Source organism: Aegilops tauschii, chromosome 2, assembly GCF_002575655.3.
Source record: "Aegilops tauschii subsp. strangulata cultivar AL8/78 chromosome 2, Aet v6.0, whole genome shotgun sequence".
In the NCBI taxonomy this organism is placed as follows: Eukaryota; Viridiplantae; Streptophyta; class Magnoliopsida; order Poales; family Poaceae; genus Aegilops; species Aegilops tauschii.
Genome location: NC_053036.3, coordinates 228,546,463 through 228,559,750, shown reverse-complemented (window position 1 = coordinate 228,559,750; position 13,288 = coordinate 228,546,463). Strand labels below are relative to the sequence as shown.

Sequence of the window (13,288 nt, the reverse complement as noted above, 5' to 3'; positions counted from 1 at the left end):
TTACTCACCGATTTAATCCCTAGTAAAATATAAAGTGACCCAACAACAACTAAAATTGCCTTTTCAAGATAAACAAATGTTTATGTATTTCTAAACCACTTGAAATCTTGTGTGCTAGCTCAAACCATTGCCTACTATTTATGTGACAAGTTTTGGTTTCAACAAAACTTATTCAGTATTTATTTGAAACACAAAATGGTGGATAAAATACAAAACAGAAAATCAGGAAGAAGGAAAAGGGGCTAAGTGCACACTGTGCATTAGAAGCCTAGTGCTACAGTAGCACGACCCAAGCCCACCATGGCCTTTCCCCTTCCTCTGTTCTCTGTACATACAGGAGACAGGGGCCATGGCGTGGCGGCCATCCCACGGCGCCATGGCCGGATGGCCACCACGTCGACTCCCCTCGGCCAATAAAAGCGCCCCCACGAAACCCTAGCTCACCCTCATCCTTTCCCCCTTCTTTCCCCCATCGGCCCCCTCCTCTTCTTCCCGAATCCGAGCTCGAACAACTCACGATGACTGCTGCCTCATTGTTTCCACGGCCACCGTCATCGTCGTCGCTCGGGAACACGTCCACGAGGTTCGTCACGCTCGGCTTCGTCCGCAAGGAAGGGAGCTGCGTCGACGGCGTCATCATCTTCTTCTTCGTCCGGTTGACGCAATCTCGCCGTCACCACCGCCTCTCTGGCCCGTCCCTGGCCTCCCCGACCGCACCTCCGAGCTCGCGGTGAGCTCCTCCCTTGGATCCTCCCTTGGATCCTCCTTTTCCCCCTTCGATTTGGACACCGTAGGGCGCCGTTACCGTCATGCCCGAACTCCCGCGTACGCGTGCATGCGTGCAGTTGCTGCTCTACTTCGTTGTGCTGCTATTGTTCGCCATCTGCTGTTTCTATTGGCTAGCTGTCGTTCCTACTGCTTGTGCTGCAGCCCATCCCGCCGTTGTGCTGCTCTTGCGCCGCCGCTGCTACTTACTAGCGCTGTTGCCGCGGCTCCTAGTTGCTTTGCTAGCTGCTGCTGCTCCGCCATACTGCTGCTACTTGCTGGCTTTGCGCTGCTGCTATGTTACCGCTGCCCTTGCTAACCACAGCCGCTGCTGGCTGCTCGTGCACTGGCCTCGGTTGTGGCCGTAGCCATGGCCGAGTGCTCATGTGTTGTGCGTGTGGTGCCAAGTCGTGAGGCTGGCTATGCCTCTCGCCGGCCCTGCAATTAGATTAGGGACTAATTAGCACTTAGTTGCTACACTATGACAATGGGCCCCCACTGCTAATTAACTAGATAATTAAATCAGTTACAAATATTAGTCAATGACATATGGGCCCCACTGTATAGTAACATAGTTGACCAGTCAACTGTTGACTGGGTCAACCGGGTCCCAGGACCCCACTTGTCATCCACTAGGCTACCTTCCAATGGGTACAAAAAGTATTCTTCCTATTTTAGTAATTAAAACAAATAGATAGAAGTAGTCCAAGAATACATTTAAAACTTAGGAAATTAATATAAAATAATCCGTAGCTCGGATGAAAATGTTTTCTACATGAAAGTTGCTTAGAAAAACGAGACGAATCCGAATACGCAGTCCGTTTACCTGTCAGATGCCTCTAACTATCTGAACATGGAACATTTCCCCTCCGGTCATCTGTCTGACACAGGTCCGGAACCGGGAAAACATTCCCGGTTGAATTCCCCCTTCACCTATTCGTGTAGACATACGTGAGGTCACACCCGGCACGTCGTATTACCTTGTTATGCTTTATGACGCTTTGTTTGCTTTATTTATTGTTTCTTCCCCCTCTTCTCTCCGGTAGACCCCGAGACCGATGCTGCCCCTATGATCGACTACGTCTCCGACGACCCTTCTTCCCTTTCAGCGGAGCTTCCAGGCAAGCCCCCCTTTGATCATCCCGATATTGCCCATTTCATTCTCTCATGCTTGCATTAGATTTTGCTACTGTTATTGTTTGCTCCTATTTTGATGCATAGCCTGCTTTTGTAACCTGCTCATTGTACCCTACCTGCTTATCCTAAACTGCTTAGTATAGGTTGGTTAGTGATCCATCAGTGACCCCCACCTTGTCCTTGTTGCCCCTGCTTCATCATCGAAGACCCGACCAACGGGATCGAAGACTAGGCCCCGGCACCGCACATCACTTTCCCCTTAATTGCTCGACACTATTGGGTTACTATTGAGTGCCGAGGGTGAGACCTCATTAGCACTTCTGATGTTAACCCTGTAGTGTAGCTATTCGGTCGTGGTCATCGAGGGTGATTTCCTCCTTAACCACTTCCGATACAACTCTGTCGTGCAACCCCTCAAGTGTGAACCTCGAGGGTGGATCCTCTTACGTTCACCTTGATGATTACATCAAGTGGAATTCACCGGGGGTGATTCCTCGGGTTTTCCCCTTGATGTTTGGACACACGGATACTTGGACTTTACAGCTGTTACTTGAAAAGGCGGGTCGACCCTGAGGGGTACCCGCGAGTGATGTGGAGACGGGTTGACCTGGAGGGTGCCCGTGAGATAATTACGAGGCGTGGCCGGGCATTCCTAGCCCTTGCCGCAAGTCCTCGAGACGGGGCGACGGGGTCACATTGATCGTGAGTCTCTGCTTGTTACCGCGCGTTCCTAATCCACTACGATTTGGATATTTGATCCGAGGGGCCTCTGGCCTGATAGCACTAACCATCACGTGGGCATAGTATGGGCGTTCTGCGTCGTATGCATCAGCCGAAACTTAATAGACGTCAGCGACTGAGCGGCGCGCGCCGGGTTGGACTGGTAAGCACCTGCCTTTTTTAAGGAGGTAGCTAGGTCTGCTCACCGACCGTACGCAACGTGCAGGAGTTCCCGGGGAGATGGCCCATGACCCTTGGGGGCATAGGTTTAGTCCGGCATGCTGACCTCTCTATTAAGCCTAGGTCGGGTTGCGGCGTAATGTTTGGCCGAGGCTGGGCATGACCCAGGAAAGTGTGTCCGGCTGGAGTTAATTGAGCGTGGTGGGTAAGTTGGTGCACCCCTGCAGGGAAGAAAACATCTATCGATAGCCTGTCCTACGGTAACGGACGCTCGGAGTTGTATCCCGATCGATACAACTAGAACTGGATACTTGAGATGAGACATGGATATGAGAAATGGATAGTATGGCTCTGGGATTGCTTTCTCACAGGGAGTCGAGAAAGGATCTCTGGCCGAGGTTGATAACACTTCTACTACTTTACTTTATGCTACTCTACTCCCTCCTGTTGCTGCAAGATGGTGGTTTCCAGAAGATGCTAGTCTTCGATAGGCTAGGTTTTCCCCTTCTCTTTTGGCATTCTGCAGTCCAGTCCACAGATACAGCCCCTTTCATTGATACCGATGCATATGTAGTGTAGATCCTTGCTTGCGAGTACTTTGGATGAGTACTCACGGTTGGTTTGCTCCCCCTTTTCCCCTTTCTTCTTCTTTTCGGTTGATGCAACCAGATGGTGGAGCCCAGGATCCAGACGCCACCTTCGACGACGACTGCTACTACACTGAGGGTGCCTACTACTACATTGGAGGCCGCCGATGACCAGGAGTAGTTAGGAGGCTCCCAGGCAGGAGGCCTTGCCTTTTCGATTGTCGTTGTTTTGGTGCTAGCCTTCTTAAGGCAAACTTGTCTAACTCATGTCTGTACTCAGATATTGTTGCTTCCGCTGACTCTTGTGTATTCGAGCCCTCGAGGTCCCTAGCTTGTAATATAAAGCTTGTATTATTTTAATTTGTGTCTAGAGTTGTGTTGTGATATCTTCCCGTGAGTCCTTGATCTTGATCGTACACATTTGTGTGTATGATTAGTGTACGATTGAATCGAGGGCGTCATAAGTTGGTATCAGAGCCGACTGCCTGTAGGTAGCCCCCTTCCAACTCCTTGGCCGAAGTTGAGTCTAGTACTTGAAAACGGTTTTACTAACATGGTTGTGTGGCTTACGGGCCCACGTTGCCAATTGGGTGGTATTAGGATCTTTTATTCCTCGTCTATACTCTAGGATTCTGATCTCGCTTCTATTCGGGTTAAATGATTTTGCTAAAAACTAACCTTAGGTTCTCGAAAATACTTCTCCCGGAGAGCCCCTTCAGTCCAGATGATCGCTTGCTGCACCAGAAGATTTTGAAGATACTCTCTGATGTTTCCCCAAAACCCTTGTGCCTTCACCGTTGCAATTCCATATCACCGATAAATCCCTAAGGATAGCTGCATACACTTGTCGTTCATACCTTCATTTCCAATTGTTCTTGTTATTACAAGATACCCTGAAATACTTCGGATATTCCGAGAATCCTTTGTGCCTGCTGCCTTGCAGCTCCTATTCCGCATGAATACATGTGTGAATAATTCCTCACACTTACCGGGGATCCGTTCGTCCCCAGTTGTTTATGTGTTTCACAAATTCTTTGGGATACTATTCGTTCTTCCGATAATCCTCAGTAGCCTATTGCTCCTGTTCTTCCTTATCATCTTGCATTATGGTTAATTCCATATGTCTAACAATATTCATTAAACTCCTTTGAGTTTGTCATTCTTATCCTATTGATTCGACATGCGTGAATGCACACATTCATTAGTTATTCCTTGGTAATTATTTATCCTTCTGGCTCAGACTCCACTCCGGGCATGAGCTAGTTCTCGGCAAATCAAACCTTGAATGATTGTCGGTCTATGTCTTTTCTACTTACTTGTCTTTTGATTAGAGCATCTGCTTTTGATCCCCCGAATTGGAAATCATAATTCCTTTGCATTTAAGCTTTGGAATTATCAGATATTCCCAAAATCCGATGCCTCTGCATTATTCCTTCTTCTGATTGAATATCGATACTCACATCAGCTCCGTTGTGGATCGCCGGATCCATATTTGGATTATCATCCGACAGTGTCCTTCATATTCAAAGAACCTCGTGAAGTTCTTTCCCAGATACATAATGCCTTTGGTAAATTGTATCCTCTCCTTTTGTCAACCATGCTCTGCTTTCGAGCTTGTGTTGTTTACTTCCGAAGTTTGTGGAATAGGTTCCTAAGATGCCCCTATGGGTTGAACCTATGTCTCCCCTAATCCGTTTGAGCCCGAGAGTTTTAACGTGTCTTACTCTTGGAACATCTTATATGCTCCGTGGCGTTCAAAATGTTTTTGAAGTCCCGGTACTAAGCCGTAAAGCATGGTGCACTAAACTATCAAGTAGTCATCATACCGAGCTTGTCAAACGTTCATAACGTCTCCATCTGCTCCTGCAATAGGTCCGTCACCTAGCGGTGCATCAAGGACATAATTCTTCTATGCAACAATGAGGATAATCCTCAGATCACGGACCTAGTCCGCATCATTGCTACCATCAACTTTCAACTTAGTTTTCTCTAGGAACATATCATAAATAAAATGAGGAAGCTATACGTGAGCAATTGATCTACAACATAGATATGCAAATACTATCAGGACTAAGTTCATAATAAATTAAAGTTCAATTTAATCATATTACTTAAGAACTCCCACTTAGATAGACATCCCTCTAATCATCTAAGTGATCACGTGATCCATATAAACTAAACATTGTCCGATCATCACGTGAGATGGAGTAGTTTTCAATGGTGAACATCACTATGTTGATCATATCTACTATATGATTCACGCTCGACCTTTCGGTCTCAGTGTTCCGAGGCCATATCTGCATATGCTAGGCTCGTCAAGTTTAACCCGAGTATTCTGCGTGTGCAAAACTGGCTTGCACCCGTTGTATGTGAACGTAGAGCTTATCACACCCGATCATCACGTGGTGTCTTGGCACGACGAACTGTCGTAACGGTGCATACTTAGGAAGAACACTTATACCTTGAAATTTAGTGAGAGAGCATCTTATAATGCTACCGCCATACTAAGCAAAATAAGATGCATAAAAAGATAAACATCACATGCAATCAAATAAGTGATATGATATGGCCATCATCATCTTGTGCCTTTGATCTCCATCTCCAAAGCACCGCCATGATCACCATCATCACCGGCTTGACACCTTGATCTCCATCGAAGCTTCGTTGTCGTCTCGCCAACTATTGCTTCGACGACTATCGCTACCGCTTAGTGATAAAGTAAAGCAATTACATGGCGATTGCATTTCATACAATAAAGCGACAACCATATGGCTCCTGCCAGTTGCCGATAACTGTTACAAAACATGATAATCTCATACAACAATTTATATATCATCACGTCTTGACCATATCACATCACAGCAAGCCCTGTAAAAACAAGTTAGACGTCCTCTACTTTGTTGTTGCAAGTTTTACGTGGCTGCTACGGGCTTCTAGGTTCGGGTACAAAATCTGATAGTTTTGTTAGTGGCAATGGTGTGTCATGGCAATCCATGGTAATAATTCTTTGTTTCTGGTACTCTATTTTCTTCTGATAGATTTGTTCGTGGCAATTTGAAAAGCTGGCAAAAATTGCTAGCTCACTGTGTAGTCTCTTCGATTTATCTGGTGGGGAAGCTTTTGTCAAGGAGAAACTATGATATATGTGGACTTCGGCAACCTTTGGCCGCTGTTGTGCTTTGTAGGTACTATGGTCTTACGTGATAAAATGAGTTGAGGGCCCGTGCTGCACAGACCCTGCGGCTTGTCCGCTTGTGTCAGGTTATGCTGTCAGTCATGGTCCTTCCAATACGCATATACAATAGCCAACGTTCATCTATACTCTAACTAGCGCGTCTCCCTAATTCGAATCGCGAAGTTGCTGCCGCCGTGGATGCCGTGCTTGTAGCTACCGCTGCGTGCAGCGATGCACTTCTCGTAGTTGTAGATGCTTAATTAGTTTTTAGGACAAATTCCTAGGGTTCATCAATGGGTGCTTAAGTAGTTGTAGATGCTTAAGAACCTAGGTAGGGTTCATCTAATTAGTTAGTACTTGTAGATGCTTAAGAACTAGGCAAGTAGGGTTAGGGCAGTAGGGTTTAACTAGATGTTAATTAGGGTAATAGTGTTTAGTTTAGAGAAAAAATTCAATATAGTTTTTTTACTGTTTTTAGTAAGTGTTTAATAGAATTAGTAAGAAAATTAATAGAATTAGTTGAACTAGTTTATTTTTAGTAAGAACTAGTTGAATCAATAGAACTAGTTTATTTTTAGTAAAAAAAATTAATAGAACTAGTTGAACTAGTTTATTTTTAGTAAGAACTAGTTTATTTTTATTTATAGTACTCCCTCCGTCCGGGAAAAGTTGTCCATGGCATAGTTTATTGTGATTTTTGCAAAACAAAACCTTAGGATTTTAAATCTCATGCTAATTAACCCCTTTGCTTCTTCCTCCTCTCCGGTCGCCCGCCGGCAGGAACTAGCCCAGCGCGCCGTCGGCAGCCACCGTACAGCCCAGCGCGCTGCCGCCCACCTCCGTCGCCGTTGCACCGCCGCCCACCTGCGCTGCCGCTGCCAATCTGTGGCGCCCCTGCCCACCTACGCCGCCCACACAGAGGCGAGCTGGGCTGCCACCCGCACGGAGGCGACTGCTCCTCCGCGGCGACCAACTGGACGCGCGCCTCCTCCACGGCTGACGGCACTTCCCTCGTCACCCTGCTCGCGTCCCCAGCCGGTGCGGCCCGCGCCCTCACCCTCTGCTCGCTTCCTCGCGCCCGTGGCCGCCGGTGCGGGATTTGGGCAAGTCCCCGACCGTCGCTTCCTTCTGCGCCGCCGCCATCCCCTCCAGCCTCTGATGCTGCTGCTGCTGGACGACGCCGACGCCCCCCTGATCAAGTTCTCGACGTCTGATGCTGTTGCTCCTCCTCGTCGTCTGAGTCCTCTGCCCCGCCTCTGCTGTTGAAAAGGTGAATTTGTAGTCGAAATGTGCAGTAGAAATTGAATTGGGCAGTGCTACACCTTCACAATAGTGTGCAACATCCACATTCACCTGAAAAGGGAGAGGGGAGGTTAAAATGTTCAGGTTCTGTTAACTGAACATGTTCAGGTTCAGGTTCAACTGATCATGCAACTGCACTAGTTGGAAACAAAAGTTGAGATGTACTCCTGGCCCTGGCCCCTGCTTATGTTTGCTTTTTAATTCCTAGCACTGCCCCCTGCAAAAAATGAGAGGAGATGTAGTAGGACCTGTAGTTGCTGAAAACAAAAAGGATGTAGTAAAAAATATGTGGGTTCTTGCAGAAAACAACACTTGTAGTTTCCCTTTGTGGTTGTCCATTAACACGTTTTTTGACCTGAATATTCTGCTGAAGCATCCATCCACTAACTAGCACAACAAGAACTTTTTATGCTACAGATTAACCATATTGATGAATGGATTAGCAATTACTCCTGTGTAATTAGCATTATCAATCTGAATGCATATTGAGTCTTCAAAAATTCTGTGTAACACATTCTGTGTAACAATGTCTGAACATTCTGTGTAAAATATTGTCATGAACCATTCTGAATTTTGATGAATGGATTACAGTAAATGATCTAACACCAGACTGAATTTTGTGGAGTACTCAAAGTGCTTTGAACTAGAGAATCACCAAAGTTCAAAGCCTAACTTTGAGAAAGAAGATGAATGAGCATCAATGTGCATTTAGGCTAATTCTTTGAACTGAATTTACAGAATAATGATTTCATTTGCATAATTACAGTGAAGTTTCAGTAACTACAGTAATTGAATTTACAGTAAGATTTCTCACTCCATTACTCTGTTATTAACTGTATTATTCTGCTGTTAACAATCAGAATTGACACTATATTATTCAGTCAAGTTGATGTTCAGAACCTGTCATTTTCTTCCAAAACCTGTCAATTTCTGTCAGGTTTTGATCTGTCAAGTTGATGTTCAGTCAAGTTGATGTCAAACTTGACACATAAATAAAATTTGACATCAATGAAATTTAGACAGTGAATACAGTTTGGACAGTACTCCACTGTCATATTTTCAGTGAGTAAAATTCAGTTTTGACAAATTGAAGCCTACTCTATTCTACTCCTAGATTCTGAGCTTGAGTCAAGCAGGGGATACTAAATGGTGGATGAGGCAACAAATTACACTTGAGTAAGAAACACTTTGATCATCATAAATACTCCAAATATTGTTTCAACTAACAGAAGATAATTTCAATATTCAGAATGTGTACCTGCACTAGTTGTCAACAAGAAATACAGTAAAAGTTGAGATGTACTCCTGACCCCTGCTTTTGTTTTCTTTTTAATTCCTGGCCCTGGTCCCTGCAAAAAAAAAGAGAGATGTAGTAGGATCTGTAGTTGCTTATGAACAAGGAGTACTTTTAATATCTACTTTTCCCTTTCTTGGTTTCTTTCCTTTTTGTCTAGGATTCTTCATGGTTTTCTTGTTATAATTATATGCTAACCATTCATCTCGTGTATACGCTTGTTATGAGATCAGACAGGAGCACACAACTATGGATTTGAACTTGATCCCGGAAGAGGAGGACGAAGCTCAACAAGAAGAACAAGCTCATCAAGGTGACGCTATTGATTTGAACTTGATCCCGGAAGAGGAGGATGAAGCTCAACAAGAAGAACAAGCTCATCAAGGTGATGCTATTGATTTGAACTTGATCCCGGAAGAGGAGGATGAAGACATTGAATTGAATTGGTTTCCTGAAGAGGAAGAAGCTCAAGATGCACAAGAAGATGCAGAAGTGCAAGAAGCTCAAGAGGCACAAGAAGATGCAGAGGTGCAAGAAGCTCAAGAAGCTGATGGACATGGCAATCCAAGAGGGAAGGACATGACAGACAAGGAGAGACATGGTGTTTACTTTTCTCTTCGAGTAATCGAGCTTAGAGATGGACAGGTTCACGTGTATGACAAGGTGCGCATTGCGACTATGCTGAATGTTAACCTGCGAACAGTTACAAGAATATGGAATCTAGCCAAACGACAACTTGCAACAGGCCAAGAAGTTGATGTTTCAAGCAAGAAGAACAAAAGTGGTAGGAAGAGAAAAGGACTAGATCTGTCGAGAATAGCCACAATCCCTTTGAACAACAGAAGCAGAATCCGTTCTCTAGCCAGGTGTTTAGGTGTGCCCCGATCAACCCTACATGACAGATTTCAACTGCAAGAGCTGAAACGCATCACAAGCACCATCAAACCCACCCTCAAGCCACAAAACAAGATAGCGAGACTAAAGTTCTGCCTATCCATGATGGATGAAAGATGGATATCAAGTCCTTGGCCCAGGTTCAAGCCAATGACAAATATGGTCCACATCGATGAGAAATGGTATGATATGACCCGAGTGAAGAGTAGCTACTACGTACTGCCTGGAGAAGAAGAACCAAATCGAACTATGCACAATACTCATAGCATTGGGAAGGTAATGTTTCTAACAGCTGTGGCCAAACCTCGCTACAATGAAGATGGGGAGATGACATTTGATGGAAAACTTGGCATTTGGCCATTCGTGGTACAGACCGAGGCACAACGAACAAGCCAGAACAGAGATAGGGGGACAATAGAGTTGAAGCCGGTCAAAGTTACTAGACCTATGTGCAGAGATTACCTGATCAATAAAGTAATCCCTACCATTCAAGAAAAATGGCCTGACGGTGACGAGGACACAACGATCTTCATTCAACAAGATAATGCAACACCGCATGTCCTCCCTAATGATGCTGGTTTTCTAGAAGCCGTGGCACAGACAGATCTGGATATTCGATTATTGCAACAACCACCAAACAGCCCCGAGCTCAGTGTTCTAGATCTTTGTTTCCACTGCTCCCTCCAATCCCTAACCGACTGCAGAGCGCCTATGAATATACAGGAACTGGTACATGGTGTAGAGGAGGAGTTTGAGAACTACAATGCCCATAAGTTGTTCAAAAGCTTTATGACATTGCAAGCAGTCATGGTTGAAGTGATGAAAGATCAAGGAGGAAACAACTACAAGATGCCGCATCTGCATAAGGAATGTCTACAGAATGCTGGAGAGGAAATAATCGGTGTATACTGCAGTCCTGAGCTAATTACTGACACCAAGGCCATTATAGAACAAGGAAATGATTAGATAGAGAAAGGAAAAAGGAAAGGGAAAGGGAAAAGGAAAAGAAAGGATAAGAATATGTGATGTGTCATGTGTATGTATTGTGTCATGTGTATGGCTTGTGTCGTATGTATGTATTGTGTCATGGGTTCAATGAGAAATGGTAGGAAAAGAAAGGATCGAAGTATTTGGATTTATTCGAATCATATGAATTTATTTGCTTTATTTGGATTTATTTGAATCATTTTTTATATTTGAAGAAATAGACAGAATGCACAAGTTTCATTGTTCAGGTTTGTTAGAGAGCACAACACAAGTTTCAGTAACAAAAACATGGTGACTTGATTATAAAAATGACTTAAACTCAAGTTTCAGTTACATAATGAGAACAGAATTATTTGTTCTGTAACTTGATCAAAAGAAGTTTGAATTATTTGTTCTGCAACTTCAGTTGTCACTGTTAATTGATTGGAAAATCCTTGCTTCCATGAGTGCACTGAAATCAGATTATTTACAGTTCTGCTGCCGAAGTCGGTGTGGAAATGCAGATGACATGCTTGCTTGCTGTATGTGCGTGGAATTGCATTTATGTGTGTGTATGTGTGGCTTTGATGAATATTGTTGGACTAGCATGATTTTCTAGACATAGCCCTAAACTTTCTACTCACAGATTTGACAAGCAATACTCCAATAGAGCAGCCAATGAACAAAATGTCATTTTTCTCAACAATTCTACTCCCTCATAAATCAATGTTGACTAATTTTTTTAAGTCATCTCCCTAAAAATCAACTAATTCTCACTCCATTACAGAGAACATTTACACTGAAAATAGAACATTTACACTGAAAAATAGGACCCCCAAGAAACTGTATTCAGTGATCTTGTACTCTGGAAATAGAACATTTACACTAAGCTTCAGACAATATTTCAGTGATGCAAAACTGAAGCTTCGAAACTGAATTTTCAAACATCTGACAATGAATTTTCTACCTCACTTTTCTTGAGTTAGTTCAAAATTTACACATCAGTAGTGACTGTAGTGATTGACCAAATGTAACAATATTCAGAACTTGTGGAAGAATTTCAACCACAAGACCGATTCTCACCAATATCCAGGACTAGCCACTGCAATTATGTCTTCACCGAAATTCAGTTAAAATGACAGCAGTTTTCAGTTTCAGTTTTGACAACAGTATAACATCTTGTCAGTTTTGACAATGTGTGTAGTTGCTGTGGAGCAAACTACACACATTTATTTTCTAATCCACCAGATGTTGTGGAACATTTATTCCCACCTCCACCACCGTCTTGTCAGTTTTGACAGTGTGTGTATGGAGTACTTTTGACAGCAGTATAACTACTCATTCAACATGAGGAACAAGAAATTACTCTAGCAATAAGCATCAATCAAAAACCATCAATTTGCATTCAGAAAATACACTATCATCAAAGGTCAGTGACGATGACATGTACCTAGGTGTCGGTGTACAAAAGTAGGGTCACACCTGTGTACCCCTTTACTTGTGCACGGGCAGTCGGAGCCGCGCGCCACGACCACACTAAGTAGGGCAGAGGAGGGGTGCCGGAGAGAAGCCGAAGCACAAGATGGCCAAGGCAACGCCAACACCAAAGATACCAAAGAGCGAGAGGGCGAGGTGGACTCCCCCGGCAAGGCCCTTGCCGGGGCAACTTGCCCGATGCTAACAGAGCGAGCCACCCTTGAGCCCACGGGTTCCAACTCAACCAACCACATTGGAACTAGGGCTCGGGAGGCACCTCCGTTGTAGCATGCAAATCTTTGTCAAGACCATAGAGATATGAGATCAGATGAGAACGAGAAGACGGTGACCCTCGGCGGGATCCTTGCCAAGGAGATCCACAAGACCCCCGGCAAGCGCCTTGCCGGGGACGACTGCAACGCCACGGCAAGACCCTTGCCGGGCCCCCGGCAAGGCCCTTGCCGAGGGCGTCAGTGGGGCCACAGCCAGGCCCGCGTCGACCAAGACTCCACTACCGTCCCCAAGCAGCTGCTAGCTCAACCAGCTGGGCAGGCACCTGCGTGGCGACGGGCGGCCTCTACGCCAACTCAGCAAGCACCTGCGTGGTGGCATGCAGATCTTCGTGAAGACCCTACCACCGCGCCACCTCAGCTGCCTACCTGCCTACATGGCGCCGCATGCACCGCTGGCCTGGGCGCGTGTCGAAGCAAGGCGAGGCGGCAACGGACGGGACGGGCCTCGTTCCCGTCCCCAATAAAGCTAAGGGACACCTAAGCTACGCATTAAATGCGT

General features: G+C 45.1%; 1 protein-coding gene across 1 annotated transcript; it reads left to right on the top strand.

Moving 5' to 3' along the window:
• Positions 1-7,235: 7,235 nt before the first annotated feature.
• LOC109783189 (uncharacterized) lies at positions 7,236-11,227 on the top strand. Its single transcript, XM_020341789.4, has 2 exons — positions 7,236-7,834; positions 9,394-11,227. Exon 2 carries the CDS (start codon positions 9,410-9,412, stop codon positions 11,018-11,020), a length of 1,611 nt encoding a protein of 536 aa, XP_020197378.1. The 5' UTR covers positions 7,236-7,834; positions 9,394-9,409; the 3' UTR covers positions 11,021-11,227.
• The last annotated feature ends 2,061 nt before the right edge of the window (positions 11,228-13,288 follow it).

Coding starts and splice junctions, on each gene's coding strand:
- LOC109783189 (XM_020341789.4), top strand. CDS start 9,410: ATGGATTTGAACTTGATCCCGGAAGAGGAGGACGAAGCTCAACAAGAA.